Here is an 18,653-nt window from a genome sequence, read left to right as displayed (position 1 = left end):
TCTGATTGGGACTAAAGTTATTGTGTTTTCTGACCATGCAGCTTTGAAGTATTTACTCACAAAAAAAGATGCAAAACCACGACTCATTCGATGGATACTTCTGCTTCAAGAGTTTGACTTGGAGATCAAGGATAAGAAAGGGAGTGAGAATGTTGTAGCAGATCATCTTAGCCGACTTGTGCATTCAAACACAGAGGAAGATCTCATCCCTTTACGTGAAAGTTTTCCAGATGAGCAACTGTTTTCATTAAAGATTACTGACCCTTGATATGCAGATATTATCAATTATAAGGTCATCAAAAAGATTCCTGATGATTTTACACGTGCTCAAAAAGATAAGCTTGTCAAACCCGCCAAATGCTACGAGTGGGATGATCCTTATTTGTGGAAATATTGCACTGATCAATTGATTAGAAGGTGTGTCCCCGAATCTGAGTTTAAATCTATTCTAACTTTTTGTCATTCTTATGCATGTGGTGGCCATTTTGGAGCAAAGAGGACAGCCCTGAAGGTGTTAGAGAGTGGTTTTTATTGGCCTAGTTTGTTTAAGGATGCGTACGAGTTTTGTGCAACATGTGATCGTTGTCAACGAACAGGTAACTTGGGCCCAAGAAATCAAATGCCACAAACCCCTATTTTGGTTGCTGAGATCTTTGATGTGTGGGGCATTGATTTCATGGGACATTTTCCATCTTTAAATGGTTTTCTTTACATTTTATTGGCTGTGGATTATGTTTCTAAATGGGTGGAAGCAAAAGCCACCAAAACTAATGATTCAAAAGTTGTTTCAGATTTTATTAAGAGTAACATCTTTGCAAGATTTGGAATACCTAGAGTAATTATTAGCGATGGAGGGAGTCATTTTTGCAATCGAACATTTGAAGCGTTGCTTAGGAAGTACAATGTCACACATAAGGTGTCTACACCTTATCATCCGCAAACTAGCAGTCAAGCAGAAGTATCAAATCGTGAGGTGAAGCAAATTTTGGAGAAAACTGTGAGTCCTAGTAGGAAGGATTGGAGCATGCGCTTGAACGATGCATTGTGGGCTTATAGGACTGCCTATAAGACTCCTATTGGAATGTCCCCATTTCGGTTAATTTATGGGAAACCATGCCGTCTTCCAGTAAAGTTAGAGCACAAAGCTTATTGGGCGATCAAAGCCTACAACATGGACATGAGTGTTGCCGGAAAGCAAAGGAAGCTTCAATTAAATGAGTTAGACGAAATCCGGAATGATGCATACGAGTCTAATCGAATATACAAGGAGAAATCAAAGGCATTTCATGACAAGATGATCTTAAGGAAGAGCTTTGTCATTGGACAGAAAGTTCTTCTATTTAATTCTCGCCTTCGGTTATTTCCAGGTAAGCTTCGTTCTTGATGGGTTGGTCCATTTGTTATAACAAATATTTTTCCTCATGGTGCAGTGGAAATCCAAAGTGCAAAGACCGGATACATGTTCAAAGTGAATGGGCATAGACTCAAGCCATATTACGAGTCTTTTGCGGAGCATGATGTGGAGGTTGTACCTCTCCAAGAACCAGTTCCCTTTGGATGATTACTCTTGGTACCGTCTGGCTGCGGACGTAAAAGCAAGCGCTTATTGGGAGGCAACCCAATATTTATATTCATTGCTTTTTTTTTTCTGTCATTTTCAATTTTCTTGCGTGCTAAACTGAATTATTTCTTTTCTTTGTATTTGGGTTATGTCCACCCTTGGAGTTGATTGCAGAATTATAGTTTGGGGGTCATCATTTGATTTTACTGCAAATTGGGGAAGTTTTTAGTCCAAATGCCAGATCACTTCAAGTATCACCTTCCATTCGAAGTTCACTTCCATGCCATGGAACCTAGGGGAGTGTGACTGGAGGCATTGTCCGGCTGCAAGACGTTAAAGAAAGCGCTTCTTGGAAGGCAACCCAAGCTTTCTATCTTTCATCTTTATTTTGAATAATTTTAAATGTTCTTGTTCTGTTTTTCTCTTGTTTTCTGGTTTTTGTGTTTAAGTCCTACTTTTGTTCCTTTATGCAGGTAATGATTTTGCAATCTCTACCATAACTTCTTGCAAGGTATTTTTACATTCATAAAAACGAAAGGAACATTAAGCATATAAATACAAGAGGGAGCCTTCACAAAGGCTGCTTAGGAAAAGTCTCAGTAGTCGGCGGAGCTTCAGCAGTCGGCAGAGCCCCAGAAGGAGGAGGCATCAGAGGTTGATCATTTGGAGCTTCACTACGCAGTACAGCCCCAGAAGACGAAAGCAAATGCTGTTGGAACAAACCCACAAACCGCTGATGATCAAGTAAAATCTGACCATCATATTCCTGCATCTGGTCAATCTTCCTCTTCATGTTTGTATCATAATTATGTGCGAGCCTGTGCAATTGTTTATTTTCATGCTTAAGCCCTATAATCTCCTGCTTGAGACTCATCACTTCAGCCGCCAATGATTCAACTTGACGGGTTCGGGCAAATAGGCGTTGGGCCATATTGGACACGGAATCTGCACACTGCACACTGAGAGCCAGAGATTCCTTAACAGCCAACACATCCGACTGTTTGGCAAGAAGTCTGTTATTTTTTAGAGTGACAAGGTTCCTGGCCACCACTACAGCTGTCATATCATTCTTCATCACCGAATCCCCAACGGTAAGGGGACCAGTATGGGATATGAAGGATGGGCGCCATATGTTGTCTGGAGAAGGCTGAGCTACCTCTTCACCAAGGTTCAAGTCAAAACGACGGTCGGAAGGGCCAGACATTTTTCAGAGGTGTTAAAGAAAGAAGAGGTCGGACAAGTCAAGATCGTAGAAATGCAAAGAGGGAGTTTTTACAGGCAGAAACTCAAGTGTGCTTTGAACGTCCTACATACCTCTATAAAAAGCAGCACGCGATGGGATTTCAGAGATCGAAGAGGCGAGCTCAGAAATCGAAGAGGCCAACTAAAAAAATCAAAGATGCGCTAGCTTTCTCAAAAGCTGAGCTTGCTCAGAAACCACGGCAAATCTTCTTTTCCAGATTTGTCCGTACTTGTCACATGTAACCTCTGCACTCGACAGAGCTCAGATTTCGAAGAGGCAATTCCAGATTTCGGAGAGGCATTTGCTTTTCCAGACGTGTCAACATTTGTCACATGCAGAGTCTGCTTTGCGGAATTACGGGCAATCTGTCGAAGATCTCTGGTCAAGTAGAAAACACATGAAGTTTACTGTTCCATCATCTAATGGTTGCTGACAAGAGTAAAAGAATAGTACCGGTTATTATTTCCTATAAATGTCGACCTTCACCCTCCATGGCAAGGCAGACATACATAACCTCCTTCATCTCCGAGAATGCCTTTCAAACAAACCCTCTCGAGTCACTCAGTGTTCCTTATTCCTTGGGGTACCTCTGCAAACAACCCATCCAAAGCAAAAGTATTTCATATCATGAAGGTTGAAAGCAAGAGTATCTCATATCATGCTTTCTCCCTGTCATTTTCCTTGTCTTTGTTTTACGACAAGGAGAAAGAGAGCAATCAGCCAGCACTTGGTATTAATCTTCCGATCTGGAGCCGATTGCTTGGAACCCCTTCCTGATTGCTTACCTAGCCTTGCTCTCGAGTACTCATCTTCATCATCTTGTGCTTCCTCTTCGTCTACCACATCTGCCTGGGGAACAGATAAGGGAAGTGAAAATGATACCTCGAAGCATGTGGAAACAATTTGCCAATTCATCCTCAGCTAGGGACAAGGAGAAAGAAAGCAAGAGGTGGGCACTTGGAAAGATTGAATAAAGAAACAAACCAATACCTCTACCTCGTGTCTGCCCACCGTGTAGAAGAAACAAGCAGAGAAGAATGCAGACTGCACAATTCAGAGTTCCTTGGTTTCAAATCAGACTCTGAGATTCGCCTACACAAATTGGTGTGTTCTTTCCTTTTCTTTATGTGTCTTTATTTCATTTTATATTTCTTTCCTTCCATTTTTATGTCTTATTGTTCAAAAATTCATTTCATTATCATTGGGGACAATGCTATAATTAAGTTTGGGGGTGGAAATATATTTCGTTAGTTTATTTCACTACTTAAAAAAAAAAAACTAAAAAAAAAAGTTTTTATTGTTGTTTGTAGCTACTTCTCAATTTAATGATGAGATTTGATCTTAATTTCCTTCTTACTTTCAAGAAGTCTAAGTTCGTTTCGTTGTCTTTGTGTTAACTGTGATTTCCAGAAATCAACTTGAAAAATAAATGTGCCTAGTCTTGTCAATGTGAAACTTGAGCATGATTTAGCGTTTCATATGTGAATCATGTGAGATTATGTAAACCTTGTGAGTTTTTGAGCCTATACATGATTGAACCATTATACATCAATCTCATTCCTTCTTGTGCGTGTGATCTCACTGTACATATATCTCTAGAACTTGCTTTATACTACTCGATTCATTAATCAATTCATGTAATAACTTGGAAGTGATATAGGCCATCTTTGGATAGTTTGAGCCTTTCATGCCTACCTTATATGCTATGTTTATCTGTAGTAGCCCATTGAGCCTTTAACTAAGCCATTTCTTTGTTAGCCACATCTCTTTACCTTGCTCCAATATTGGAGTTGAGCCCATACACAAAAATCGATTCCTTATTGTTTTGAGAAAGTATTACATGGGTTGTGCTTTTGGGGGTTTCATTTATGTAGAAAGATGGATGGAGCATGTGTATTACAATGAAATGTGAATTTGATGGGTGATGTAGCTTTTGCATATTTGTTTCTTTCAATTGAAAAAAAAAACGAAATATATGAAAATTGGACAGTGTTGATTTGTTGAAAATGTGTCGGTAGAGTATAAATTTCCTTTTGAAGTTAAATTTGGGGAGTAACAGGTGCTCGAGGTTTTATTATTTTGCTTTCAATTTGAGGTGGTGTGATATTGAGATGTTGGAAAACTACCAAAGTGTACTTTCTCAAAAAAATTTTATTTCCATATCATTTCTTTCATTAGCCTATCACCTTTAGCCCCATTACAACCGTAATAAAGTCCTATTGATCCAAGGTATTACTTAAATATTGATAAGCGAGTTAGGTGGACAAGCAAGCATATGGCGGCATGTACAATGAGATCACTTGAGTGAAACACATTAACCAAAACTTATGAGTGAATGAGCGTATGTTGTGTAAGAAACTCACATGTTTGCATATGATGATTTAAAGGAGCTTGGAATTGCATTGACATGGCTAGCTCACACATGGCTTTTCAACGTTTTGTTTGAAGGAAATTTGGTTAACTATTGGATGATGTTTTGAGCTCTTGTTACTTACTTCTTGGTTGTTTGTTTCATGATTAGCACTTATCTCTGAAATCGAAATTTAGAAGTTGGCTACTAAGTTGTTGAGTCTAGTTTTAGTTGAGTGGTTTTGTTTTGTGTTTTGTTTTGCTAGAAGACTAGCAAAAATGTAAGTTTGGGGGTATTTGATCACTCATATATTTCATGCATTTATACCATCAATTTCTAAAGTCATTATGATGTTTTTGTGTTAAAATTGTGGAATTTTACCTTACCTTGTGTTAATGTACAGTTAATTTTGTTTTAGGATCAATTTCAAGCAAAATGGAATAAAGAAAATAGAAAAACAAATAAAAGAACTAGAAGGTGGAGCACTAGGAAGTGTGAATTGAAATGGCTGCCTTTTGTTAAAGGAAAAGACACGGCATAAAGAAGTAGACAGAGAGGATGGCACACGGGACAGAAAGAATAAAAGAAAAGAAAGCAGGGAGAGTGGATTGACAGAAGGATAGCACAGCAGCAAGGAAAAAGGGGAAATAATACACGGCAAAGAAGTGGGGAAGACACGGACAGAAAAAGCAGAGAAAGGAAAACAGAAAATAAAGAAGTGCGAGGACACGGACTGAGTGGAAGAATAAAAGAGAGGACAGACTGACGTGAGAAGCAGAGAGAGATGAGAGACTGACAGAGAGCAGGCAGAGACTGACGGACAGAAGCAGATGGCGCAGAAGGAGAGAAGAAGAGGCTTCACTCTATTTTTCTTGGTTTTATCTTCTCAAACCCATGTTTTACTTTTGGTTTAATTTGAGAATTATGTGTAACTAAATTTTAAGTAGTTAGGGGCTGTTTTGAAGCCCCGAATATGATTGTAATTTTGTTGTGATATTTTGTTTGAATGACTTTTATGAAAGAATGAAAATTGTTTCACTACTTATGTCATTGATAAATTCTTTATGTGTTTCTATGGATGCATACATAGTGAGCATATCTAGGATTTTAATGCTATGAATATATGTTTACCTGCCCTTGTTGAATGAGGACCTACATATGTTCTAGAGTAGCACTTGTTAATTGTGGTTAACATGTGAACCGATTTCTAGGATAAGTAAGACAACGCCAGTACTTACGATGCCTTGTGATGACTCAAACTCTTTTTATTCTTAATGATTTCTACTTGTTAAATCTATGAACACGCCATTCTAGATTGCATGTTAGGGACTAAGTTAAGTTGAAAACGTCATTCTCTTAACATACTATGTAAGAAAGAGTAATAGGTTGAGTTCTAACAGTGAGCCAACTTGAGCATCTTCATCCGGAAATAAAAGGGATTTGAATGAAACATAACATGCTTGCATGATTATTTGGTGGTGGATAGCATTTCCCCTAACTCGTTTTCTTAACTTGTGAATTAAAATCTATTGGTATTATTTAAAACTTGTTGAGGTCCTGTTTTGTCCGATTTAATTTAAATAGCTAATCAACTCCAAAAATCCCAAAACTTTGTGTGAGCATAGCTTGGTGTGTCTAGTTTATGTGTATAAAATTTCGTTGCATTTGGATAAGTGTAAGTTAGTCTCATAATTATTGTTCGGTGGCTGATCAATGGAGACAGCCACCCTGTTTTTGTGACATTTTAAGTATTTGGATAAAATAATCTTCTGCGGGAAAGACCCTTATTTTCATATGCTACAATCGAAAAATTTTAGTGTTAATAAGGAAAATTAATAGGATATTTGTGGGCTACTTTGTGGTGTGCTTTTAATCCTACCAGAAACCCTCGGAAACATGAGAACCAAAAACCCCCGAAGAGGTGCACAGTGACTCCGTCGTAATCGCGGGGGTTTCAGTAAGTTTTAAGGTTCTAGGAAGCTTTAGGATGTCTTCACGAAGCTCGGGGAAGGAAGTTGGAGTGTTTTGGACGTCGGGAAGTCCCAGTTTGCGAGTTTCAAGTTTTGGCCTGATTATCGAGGTTTCTTCAGCAGATTCCGTGGATTTTAGGGCTTAAAATTGGTAAGGTTTTGTTCTACTTGTTGTAAGCTTCATTTTGGTACAAATTTCATCGAATTTGGTTAAGTTTTGGATGAGATATGAAGTTTAGAATTTTTTTCCAGTTTCCGGCAACGGCAACGGCAATGGCAACGACGTCAGGTATTATTAACGGTATATGCTTTGACGAAATATTCCGTTAACTTTGACGAAATATTCCTAACGGCGATTAACGGCGTCAGGTATTATTAACGGTATATGCTTATATTTAATGGAATATTCCCTAACGTTGTTAGGGAATCCATTCAGTGTGCCAGGCACGTGGGCCGCTTGTCTGGCCTTGCCTTAGCCGAGGCGTGAGGGCGTGTGGGGTCATGAAATAGTTTTTCTAAAAATATGGGGTTGTTCCTGAGGTTGAGTAGGTCATGGTGGTATATTCAAATACCCCATTTGAGCAATGTATGAGAAGTTATTAGCTAGTTTCGTTTATGTGCTTTAAATTAACGTTTATATAGTTGTTTTCACATTAGGTGAGACCTATCCTGATGATGAGTGTCATTTATCGAGGCTCGGGGGCTATGACCTTTTGACATATCAGTGAGTGGGCTTTTGGTTTTCCGTATATACTTATATACTTGAGATTTTCCTATAAAATGAATTTGAATGATTATACGTTTTGAAATGCCATGCAAAGTATCTGCCTATGTGAGATGTGTTGAGAGCTCATAAACCTGCACTCCGGTGTTAGTGTTCCCGCCCAGAGTTAAGGCACAATCCTTCACGTGATGTTCACCTCCCGCATCATATGCTCACCTTGGATCCAAGTTAGGTGCACATGCTTGTCGTACATGCCATTATAGATGATTCCGACTCGTAGGTGACCCGTGATCATTCGCACAGTCTTCACGTGATCATAGTACTAGAGCATATTTATTTTACACCTAGTCTTGTCGTACATACCACTTTAGGTGGTTCCAACTCATGTACAGGATTTGATATGATTGAGATTGGTTATAAGCTGTAGACTCAGCCGTGCAGGTCACGTTAGGTGGATTCGGCTGATATGATATCTGACATTGAAATATTTGAATTGGATTACTTATAGTATTTCTTTGAGATAATTTGGCATGGTATAATTCTATGGATTTTTATCCTGAGCATGATTTCTGATATAGCATATATTATATTTTTCTGGGAAATTATATAGGTTTTACGGCGAGAGGTTAGAACTTTTGAGAAATGAAATGATTTTGAAAAGCTTTGTTTTTGCCCACTCACACTTTCTGTTTTGCGCCCCTCCAGGTTTTAGGTAGAAGTGCTTTGGTGGCTCACGGAGATTTCGACAGTTGTTCTGACAGAACATCATAAATGTAGGATCACCTTTGGGTGTTGTATAATTAGTACTTGTCCTGCTTGACTGCACTTAGGTTATTTATGCTCTGGTTGAGTATTTCACACTTAATCTCGCACTAGCACGTTATCTTAGCTAGTACTGTTGTCAGATTGGTTTTTATTCATTCGTATTTCTCTATATCATTATTGCTTCCGCACTGTGCACATGGTTACATCACTCTCATGTGACGGCCAGCACGCCTTGATTTAGGTCGGGGTGTGTCACAAATGGTATGCGAGATTATTATTTTTAAATATCTAAAATTATTCAGAGTAGGAATAAAATAGAATACAACCTAATAAAACTCATCGCCCTACTATAATCCTGTCATAAAATCAACTAAACACTTCCACTCAACTTATGTTGTTATAGAGCCTTGTTCATCAAATTGACATTCAAGCACCACCAATCACATTGTTAATCAAATTAAAGTGAGATTATATTTTTAAATTTTGAGATTAAAGTGAGATCTATTATATGTTCCAAAAAAGATTAATGGATGTGTGTGGCACAAAATAGTTTCATGTCTTTAAGGAAGGAAATTGTTATTACCACTTTAAAAATCTCATTTTATAGTGTATTTTTCTTTCTAATTATTGAAAATTTGAAGTCCAAAATGAAATTTTTAGAGTACCAATAAGAATTCTCTTAAAAAATTGTTAACCCGTATTATCACCGGTGGGTCCCACAACCGAGCAAAACCCAAAAGGCCGATGTCGAAATTCCGAACCAAAATCAGAACCTCATCCTACAGACATTAAACTCCGTTGATACTCCGAGGCTAGCTTCGGCTCCGAACCTAAAAACCAGCCTCTGTTATATCTTCATTCGACGATTCCTTCTCCGCTTCTCTTTTCACTGTTATAAATCTAGAACGTCCCTCTCCCTACTTCAGTTACAATCTAAGAACAAGAGTCCATTAGTTTTCTCGGGAAAATTATCCACACTTTTTGAACTCGATTGAGCATGTAAGGTCTCGGATCACTCTAGCTGCGCGAAATTTCAATTTGTTTGGAGGATTTGAAATTTCAGTTTGTTTCTGTTTTTGTTTCTCAGTTTTGGTTGATTCACTGGTGTGGTTTTTCAGCTGAATTCTGATGGGAATTATTAGAATTCTGTGATTTTTTTTCGGTTTTTGAGTTTTTGCTCTGTTTGGTTGCTCGGAAAATCCAGGACGATGGAGGGAGAAAATTTGTGAAGTTGTGCATTATCTAGTTTTGTATTAGTGACTCAAAAAAGTTCAATGTAATTCCTAAAGATGATAATTGAGATAATGATTGTGAACTACTCATAGTAACGGTCGAATTCCCTTTTTTTTTTACTGAAATTAAATTAAATTTATTTGTTAATTTAGTTGAATTTACTTTGATGAGGGAATCTCAAGCTATCGGTGATGAATAATTGCAGAAAAAAAAAACAGTGACTTTGCTGGTGATTTCTTTGTTTGCTCTTAATAAAGGTAAAACATGGCGCAGAGTAACTGGGAAGCCGATAAGATGTAAGTTTTTGGTTTGATCATTTTTCCTTTCAATCTGCATGAATTTGTATGTCGGTATTTTTGTTGTTGCTTTGTTTTACTGCCGTGAATTGATCGTTGGATCGATATTTATTGTTCACCCTACTGTTGATTTTGCTGTCTGCTGCAGGCTTGATGTTTATATTCATGACTATTTGTTGAAAAGAAAATTGCTTGCTTCTGCAAATGCGTTTATGACGGAAGGGAAGGTTGCTACAGATCCAGTAGGTAATGTTGCCAACTTTTAATTCATTCTCAACTCGCTTACTGATTATGTTATTTAGAAAATTCTGCTTAGCATGCATTTGCACAACAACATTTTGTAATTGTTGTGTATGCCCAGATTCGTTCATCGGGATGACATGTTTTGATAGTTTGTTTGTTTTTTTTTTTTTAAGATTTTGTTGCGAATATTTTACAGTATATATGTTGAGTAATTTTCTGGAGAGTAAACCTGTTTTAGACTTGAATATGCAGCAATTGATGCACCAGGAGGATTTCTCTTTGAATGGTGGTCTGTCTTTTGGGACATATTCATTGCAAGGACAAATGAGAAGCATTCAGAGGCTGCTGCAGCTTACATTGAGGTTCCTTCATTTTGTTATATTTGGATTTTGTTATTTTAGAAATATCCTTTCAGGAAAAAAGAAATTTGTTGTTTGGAAAATTTTATTGCTTTCCTTCATTAGTATGTTTTCATGCTATGAAGGCACAGCAAATTAAGACAAGGGAACAACAGCAGATACAATTGCAGCAGCTACAGCTGTTGCAGCAGCGCAGTGCTCAGTTACAGCGAAGGGATCCTAGTCATCCTCCTCTTGGTAGTGCTATAAATGCTATAAACTCTGAGGGTGTTATGGGGCAACCATCGGCCAGTGTGCTAGCCATGAAAATGTATGAAGATCGTATGAAACACCCTCACTCAATGGATTCAGAGGCTTCCCCTGCGCTTATTGATGCCAGTAGGATGGCCCTGCTCAAATCAGCTGCAAATCCACAAGGGTAACTTCTCCTTAGTTTTTGCATGTATTTGAGCTTTATTTTCATTCATTTCTTTCCTGGCCAGAATGGGTCATTCATCTGTTTGGTTCTTGTTGATTCAGCCAGTTGGTACAAGGCAATTCTGGGAACATGCCAGGTGCTTTGCAGCAAATCCAAGCACGAATTCCTTTAACCACTGTAACTACTCATTACCTTTACTATTCGTTCTTTTTTTTGTTCAAATATATTAGTTTCTTTGTCTCTTCTTTTCTCTTCTTTTCTAGCATACTGAGCAATTATTATGTGGACTTGTGGAGATTGTAGGACATCAAAAGCGAAGTTAGCTTAGGTGCAACTCAGAAAAGTTTGCCTATGGATCCTTCATCAATTTATGGACAAGCCATTTTACAGTCAAAATCTGGACTAAGCAGTGCAGGTGACAACACTTGACGTTATCATTGTTAGATACAGCCCCACAGTTAAATATGATAATTATGCTCAGAAATTTCACATGTGAATGCTTCTTTCTTCCTTCAGGATTGAATCAAGGTATTACAGGTCTTCCTTTGAAGGGTTGGCCTCTAACTGTAAGTTATATATGGCTTTCTCTTCTTGGTTGTTTCTTCTATCTAGTGTGGATTTAACTCTTTGTTGCAAAACTACTCCATAAACCATAATACAGGGAATCGACCAGTTACGACCGAATTTGGGTGTACAAATGGAGAAGCCAAATCTTCAGACCCAAAATCAGTTCCTTTTGGCACCTCAACAACAGCAAGTTTTGGCACAAGGTAATTCCACAAGTTACGGAGATATGGATCCTCGCAGATTTTCTGGACTGCCTAGGGGTGGCTTGAATGCAAAAGATGGTCAATCTACCAGAAATGATGGATCAATGTCCTCTCCAGTTTTATCGAGTTCACCAAAGGTAACCTTTCTGATGTATCTGTTAGGGACACACTTAGACAGAAAGAGTTGAAAATTTGTTATTACACTGTTGTGCACAAATATGATAGTCTTTACCTTCCTAACTTTTGCATGTGGCGTTTTTATTCAACAATGATTAAGAAAAGTATTCTAAATTTGGCATGCTATACCTGCCCAAGAATAATGAAACTTCCGGGACTTAAAGTAGGGCATACATGACCCCTTTGTGAATGTTGGGGTCCTATAGTTTAAGATGCTGTTAAATCTATTGCCGTAAATGCTTCTGCTCTATTTTCTGCAAATTTTGTCCTTTCGACTTTTAATGAGTTTCACTGGTTTGATCAATCATTATTTCATGTGATTTCTGACTTTGTCTGTTGACATTTATTGTTTCCAAAAAATTTGATCTTTGAAAGGTGCAATTTTCTTTATTTGAGGCTTTTGTTGGTGTTCAACAGATAAAAATGGCTCAGATGCAGCACCCTTCCTCTCAACAACATGAACAATTGCCACAACAGCAACTACAACAGGTTGTGCATAGTTATGCAGACTTAAACTTTGTACTCTTTCTGTATGTCCTTGGTTAGGGATCCAAGTCTGGGCAAGGATAGCGTTGCTATCTCTTCTTTACTAGTGAGCTGATTACGAAATATTAGCTGTTTAAGAGAACCAAATTTTAGACAACACTGATATGATTTCTGCTACAATTATATGCCTTTTGAATTAGGGCCTGAAGAAGTTTTGGCTAAGCTGATAAACATCTATTGATGTTTTTTTCTGCAGAAAAACAGAAAGAGGAAACAACACTCTTCCTCTGGACCTGCCAACAGCACCGGCACAGGAAACACTGTTGGCCCTTCACCCAGTTCGCCAGCATCAACTCACACACCTGGTGATGGAATTAACACAGCCAATAGTATGCAGCAAGTCAACAGTATGCCAAAAAGCTTGATGACGTATGGTCCAGAAGGAACAGGACTTCCGTCATCTTCCAATTTACTGGTATGCTGAGTTGCTGACTTTAAATGTAGATGTGAAGAGTACTTGAGCTGCCAATTTAATTATAAGTTTTCTCAAGGTTTCCAAAAACAATTTATGCTGTCTGTAAACAATGCCAAAAGGCTTGGTTCTATAGTTGAGGAATCACTATTATGATTGCGTTTTGAGTATCAAATTTCTTTGATATTTTATGGGTGCTGAAACGGAGAAGGTAGAAAAGCCAGAGTGACTCTTCTTCTAATAGCATTGTATTTTGTGCAGGATGATATTGAACGATTTGGAGATGTTGGTTCTTTAGAAGACAATGTGGAATCATTTTTGTCTAATGATGGGGGAGACAGGAGGGATCTGTATGGGACATTAAAGCAGAGTCCTAAACAGCACCAAAAAGATTCTTCTAAAGGTAACTTGAGGTTTACACATTGTATTCAGAGAGTTGCTCAAGTTTCTTCACTGTACCTAAGCTGTGGCCGCAATGTCCAATTCAGGTTTTACATTTGGTGAAGTTGGCTGCATACGGACCAGAACCAGCAAAGTTACTTGCTGTCACTTCTCTTCAGATGGGAAGTTGCTGGCTAGTGCTGGACATGACAAAAAGGTATGTACATGGTATAAGAAGACATTCAAATTATATGTATACATACACACACACACACACACACACACACACACACACGCATCGTTCGCACGAAAAGTATTATCTACTGGATTTGACAGTTTTTATAAGTTTCAACGTCAAAAAGTCTGTTCTACACGAGTGTGTTCGCTCGCACATGTTTTAAATTTTAATGAATGGAGAGGTCATAAGCTAAAAGTGGTAAATAGATACTGCTGGGTCAGTTAATATAACGATTTAAATGCATGTAATGAAGATGCATGATTGAGATTGGAGGCTTGAAGGAATGAGAACAATTAACATTTGTCATATCATATGCACCAGGTTGTCCTCTGGAACATGGATACTCTGCAGACAGAGAGCACTCCCGAAGAACACAAGTTAGTTATCACAGATGTTCGGTTTAGACCAAATTCATCTCAGCTGGCAACAGCTTCAGTTGATAAATCTATACGATTGTGGGATGCAGCCAATGTAATTGTCTTTACTCTCTTTTATGTATGGTCTGAGCTGACAAGGGTGTACCTCAAGATGTTAATAATTTAAGATTTTTTCTTATTCTCTTGTTACTTAGTCGTTAGAAACCTTATTTTACAGACTACATAGTTTGTGTGTGCATTTTCATCGTACTAGCGTTGTTGACTTATTAATCTTATTGTGGCAGCCAAACTATTGTTTACGTGCATATACGGGGCACAACTCACCTATCATGTCCCTTGACTTCCACCCTAAGAAGACTGATTTATTTTGTTTCTGTGATCATGACGATGAAATTCGGTACTGGAATATTAGCTCATTCTCTTGTACTCGTAGTTCAAAGGTTTGTAATCTTCTGTTCTTTCCTTCCAAGTTAAGGGTTTTTTTATTTGTACGAAAGCTATAGTCACCCTAAAATTGTCTTTAACATTTGGGGCAGGGAGGTACTGCACAAGTGAGGTTTCAGCCAAGAACTGGACAACTGCTGGCAGCAGCCTCAGATAAAATGGTATCCATCTTTGATGTTGAAACTGACAGGCAAACGCACTCGTTCCAGGTACCATGTCTGTAAATGTGGGATTGACTAACTGAGATCCTGATTAATATTAATCTTTTGCTTTGGGGACAAGTGATTAGGTATTAAGAGTTGTATAATTAAATCATCGTTCTCAATCTCAGGGGCACTCTAACATGGTAAACTACATTTGTTGGAATGCAAATGGAGAATATCTGGCATCTGTCAGTCAGAACTTGGTGAAGATTTGGTCAATATCTTCGGGAGAGTGTATTCAGGAGCTCGGCTCTAACGGCAACCAGTTTCATTCGTGTGTTTTTCACCCAAGTTATTCAAATCTCTTGGTCATCGGAGGAAACTCGGTAATTTCTTAACCTCTTCTAGCAATAGCTTCGTAAACAAATAAAGTATTCATAGTAACTGCATTGACCATGGTAACCTATGGTTAGTATGTTGTTACGTAAAAAGGTAACTTATGCTAATAATCACCTTCATCCATGTGAGCTAGTCTTTGGAGCTGTGGAACATGGCTGAGAACAAGAGCATGACAGTGGCGGCACACGAGAATATAATCTCGGCTCTGGCTCAGTCACCTGACACTGGAATGGTTGCATCGGCAAGTCATGACAGCTCCGTCAAGTTATGGAAGTGAATTCAAGCTTAAAATCCTCCGAGAGCGCTCTGGGGCGGAAATCTGGAGGGAGGACTGACTGGCAGATGGAATGTGCAGTGTTTCCAAGTAACAATCTTATATGTTAATGAGATGATCCTAGTTAAACCGCTTGACAAATAATGTAGAATAAGATTTTTTTTTTCTTCTTATCTATGGGTTTAGCTCTTCTGTCTTAATATAATCTTTTAATTTTAGTGTCTAATATAATCTTTTAATTTTCGTTTATATGTTATTAAACATTTTTGTGTGTGTATTATTTAGGTTGGTTTGTGGTTGTGGTGCTTCTAAAAAAGTAGCTTATAAGAATCTAGAACACCAAATGTGTTTCGTAAAAAATAAAAAAATAAAAAAATTGCTTTTTTTTGAAGAAATTGTTGTCAATTACAGTAGAAAATCATAGAAAAGCGTAAGCAGAGTCTATCAAGCTTTTAAAATAAGTGTTTTTTTTAATGTTTTTTCAAAGCATAATGAATAGTGCTAATTTAATGAAATTTTCAGATGAGAAGTATAGGAATTATTGTTATAATTAAGCCGACGATTGTATGCGACCCAAACTTGTTAGAGCAGCTCCAGTGGGAGCTTTTGCTCGATGGACAAGCTTCAGCACAGGGCCTGATTGCCTGAGGGAGGAAGTCCAGCGTTGGCTAGCGAGAGAGCCCGAGCAGGCTCGAGCGCCAGGGCTATGGATTCGTGTCGGCCCGAGCGCCTAAGGTGGTTCTGGAGTTAGCTGACGTCAGACGCCTTTTTTAATTTTAATTTTTGTCAAGTTCTGGACTAGTGAGGCTGAAAACGAGGAAATTGCAGTTGGGTGCGCAGAGGCGGGTGAGGGCGGAGGATATGGAGGTGAGTTCCGGCGGGCACATGTGGGGTGTTGACGAGGTGTTTGATGATGAAATGGTGTATTGAAGAAGTACGTCTAGGACGGTGGGTGGGAGGGGGAGTACAGAGGTGGGGAGGGTTTGGGGGATGGTGGTGCTGATGAGAGTGAGGGTGAAGAAGGTGAAGAAGAAGAGGAGCCACAGGCAATGGCTTCCGCCGTTTGTGGATTGCTTGGGGGTGGAGGAGAATAAGCTTTGTGTTTGTTGTGGCGTTGTTGGTGGTCTTCATTTCAACAGAGAGAGAGTTAGATGCTACTCTTTGCTTTGTCTTTTTTTAATTATCTTGGTATTATTTTATAAATAAAAAAATACTATTATTTTAGGAGTAATTAGGTTTTCATCCTTATTTTTACTACTCTATTGATTAAAACCTTATTACTTTTCAATTTTTGATCAAGGTCTTTTGTATTAATAATATCACTAATTATTTCAATAATAAAATATTTTTTATTTCTAAATATATTCATTTAATATTAAAAATATTACAATTAGTATATTTATATTTATGGCTAAATTTTTTATCATATATTTTTATTTTTAGTTTGTACCCATTTTTAATTTGCAACCCTTTTTTAATTTGTACCAATTTTTCTTTCAGTTTTAATTTGTACCCATATATTAATTTCTTTTTGTGCCCATATTTTTTAAAGTTTTATTTGTATTGTACCCATATTTTTTTATTTATTTGTACCCATTTTTATTTTTGCTAAATGTACCCATTTTGAAGAATGTACCCATGTTTTGATACAATAATTTTTTGGTTATTTTTTATGAATGTACCCATGTTTACACACACACACACACACAATAGTATATTTATATTTTAATATTTTTAATCCCACAAATTATGGTTTTTTATTTAAAATCTCATTACTATAAACAACTATAAATTTTAATTTTTAATTTAAAAAATATAGTAACGTACATAGAAATAAATTATCAATTAATTTCAGGGACTTGGATCAAAAATTGAAAACCAACAAGGTTTCAGTCAAAGACTATTCATAACTAGGGACCGCATCCAAAGTCTCCCATTATTTTATTACCTATTACCAGAGCTATTGAAGTGCAACGGTAGAAATGCAAAAGACGATATTGTTCATTAAGGGTAATTACTATTCATTGGGTGGCTAGCATAGTGTATTACCTGGAGGGAGGGTTCCCACGCTAGAACTGCTCATATCTCTATGATTGATATTCTTGACACGAAACATAAACATAAACTATCATTTGAATCTGTGTCGTGTCATACATTGTTGTACCGTAAAAAGAACTTCAATGGTTGTACAACTCCTCTCCTACACGTATGGTCAGTGTACAATATTGGCTTCTTTTTTTTCTTTAAATGAAAATAGAAAGTATTTTAAAAATGAAAATAGAAAGTACATAAAGCATCTGGTAATTCCGTGGGTGGTTAATTAAGTTACCGCAAGCCATCCTATCATGCTTATGCTAGGAATATGCAATTATCATATATGCAACTTTGCGCTGAATGTAATAATTATAAATGAAATACATATTTTTTAAAACCATGAAATAATTAAGTTACCAAAGCTACCAATACGAGAATGCCGTGATGCTAGGGTTGTACACATCAATTCTAAGTCCTCAAAGAAGTGCAAAATAAAAGTGAATGAACCAAAGTTTATAACATAATAAGTAAAACTACTTCTTCTTTTTTTTTTAACGTACTAACCCCCATTTTTGTTGAATTTTGATATATCCACGTCAGAATTATTATATTACGTCATTTGCATGGTATCCCTCTCTCTGTGACTTTCATTTTTCATATGACAAATTAATCCAAAAGTTTTCAATATCAATTTCGGTAAAAAAATCCCAATCCGTGTATTAGTTCTCTCTTCCATTTTTCCCAATCTCAACTTTATATCTCTCTTTTTATCCTCAAATCAGCAGAAAAATTGAAGGAAACAAATGTAGCCCATAACAGAAATTAAGCAAAAAGCAAATGGAGTTGTAAGGTTTCTTTTGGGTTTATTGGTTTAATTAGGGTTTAACGGTTTAGGTATAAGGTGAACTGAAAAAATAGGACAAGGAGGAAGACGATCTGAAAAGGTGGAATAAATGGAGGGAAGAAAGAGTTCCAGATAATTCAAAGTGATAAAATTGTGGGATTATTCATTACTGTTTGGATTTCAAAGTGGACATGATTTGAATCTAATAGTGGTCATGATTATTCATGGGTTTATGGGATTCTAGGTTTATGAATATGATGATATGAAGAACAAAAGAGGGAAAGTCGTGGAAGAGAACAAACATGAAGGAGAGATGCGATACAGTGCAAACGGTGTGATAAAATAATTCTGATATGGATTGATACAAACTCCTAGATTAATACGATAGTTAAGATTTAGCTAAATGCGTGTCAATTTATGATGCTAAATGTCGAGACTCGGGATCCAAAAAC

At 37.4% G+C, this 18,653-nt stretch overlaps 1 protein-coding gene across 5 annotated transcripts in view; it reads left to right on the top strand.

Moving 5' to 3' along the window:
• Positions 1-18,653, top strand: part of LOC108173479 (transcriptional corepressor LEUNIG_HOMOLOG-like) — an 82,051-nt gene that overhangs the window by 39,309 nt on the left and 24,089 nt on the right. Inside the window, exons 1-18 of one of the 5 annotated variants that reach the window (XM_029102516.2) lie at positions 9,493-9,612; positions 10,104-10,142; positions 10,291-10,388; positions 10,638-10,747; positions 10,870-11,162; positions 11,264-11,339; positions 11,466-11,577; positions 11,679-11,728; positions 11,824-12,069; positions 12,527-12,598; positions 12,852-13,070; positions 13,329-13,470; positions 13,556-13,665; positions 14,008-14,157; positions 14,348-14,503; positions 14,600-14,716; positions 14,839-15,036; positions 15,183-15,572. In XM_029102516.2, the coding sequence (XP_028958349.2) occupies positions 10,111-10,142; positions 10,291-10,388; positions 10,638-10,747; positions 10,870-11,162; positions 11,264-11,339; positions 11,466-11,577; positions 11,679-11,728; positions 11,824-12,069; positions 12,527-12,598; positions 12,852-13,070; positions 13,329-13,470; positions 13,556-13,665; positions 14,008-14,157; positions 14,348-14,503; positions 14,600-14,716; positions 14,839-15,036; positions 15,183-15,326 (2,325 nt within the window). In that variant the 5' untranslated portion in view covers positions 9,493-9,612; positions 10,104-10,110 and the 3' untranslated portion in view covers positions 15,327-15,572. Of the gene's footprint in view, positions 1-9,485; positions 9,618-10,051; positions 10,143-10,290; positions 10,389-10,637; positions 10,748-10,869; positions 11,163-11,263; positions 11,340-11,465; positions 11,578-11,678; positions 11,729-11,823; positions 12,070-12,526; positions 12,599-12,851; positions 13,071-13,328; positions 13,471-13,555; positions 13,666-14,007; positions 14,158-14,347; positions 14,504-14,599; positions 14,717-14,838; positions 15,037-15,182; positions 15,573-18,653 lie in introns of those variants that run through there. The other 4 variants (XM_029102515.2, XM_070821089.1, XM_029102517.2 and 1 more) reach the window with 4 other exon arrangements.

This window comes from Malus domestica, chromosome 05 (assembly GCF_042453785.1).
Source record: "Malus domestica chromosome 05, GDT2T_hap1".
Lineage (NCBI taxonomy): Eukaryota > Viridiplantae > Streptophyta > Magnoliopsida > Rosales > Rosaceae > Malus > Malus domestica.
Note: the sequence above shows the minus strand (reverse complement) of the source record. Positions and strands in the feature narration are given on the sequence as shown.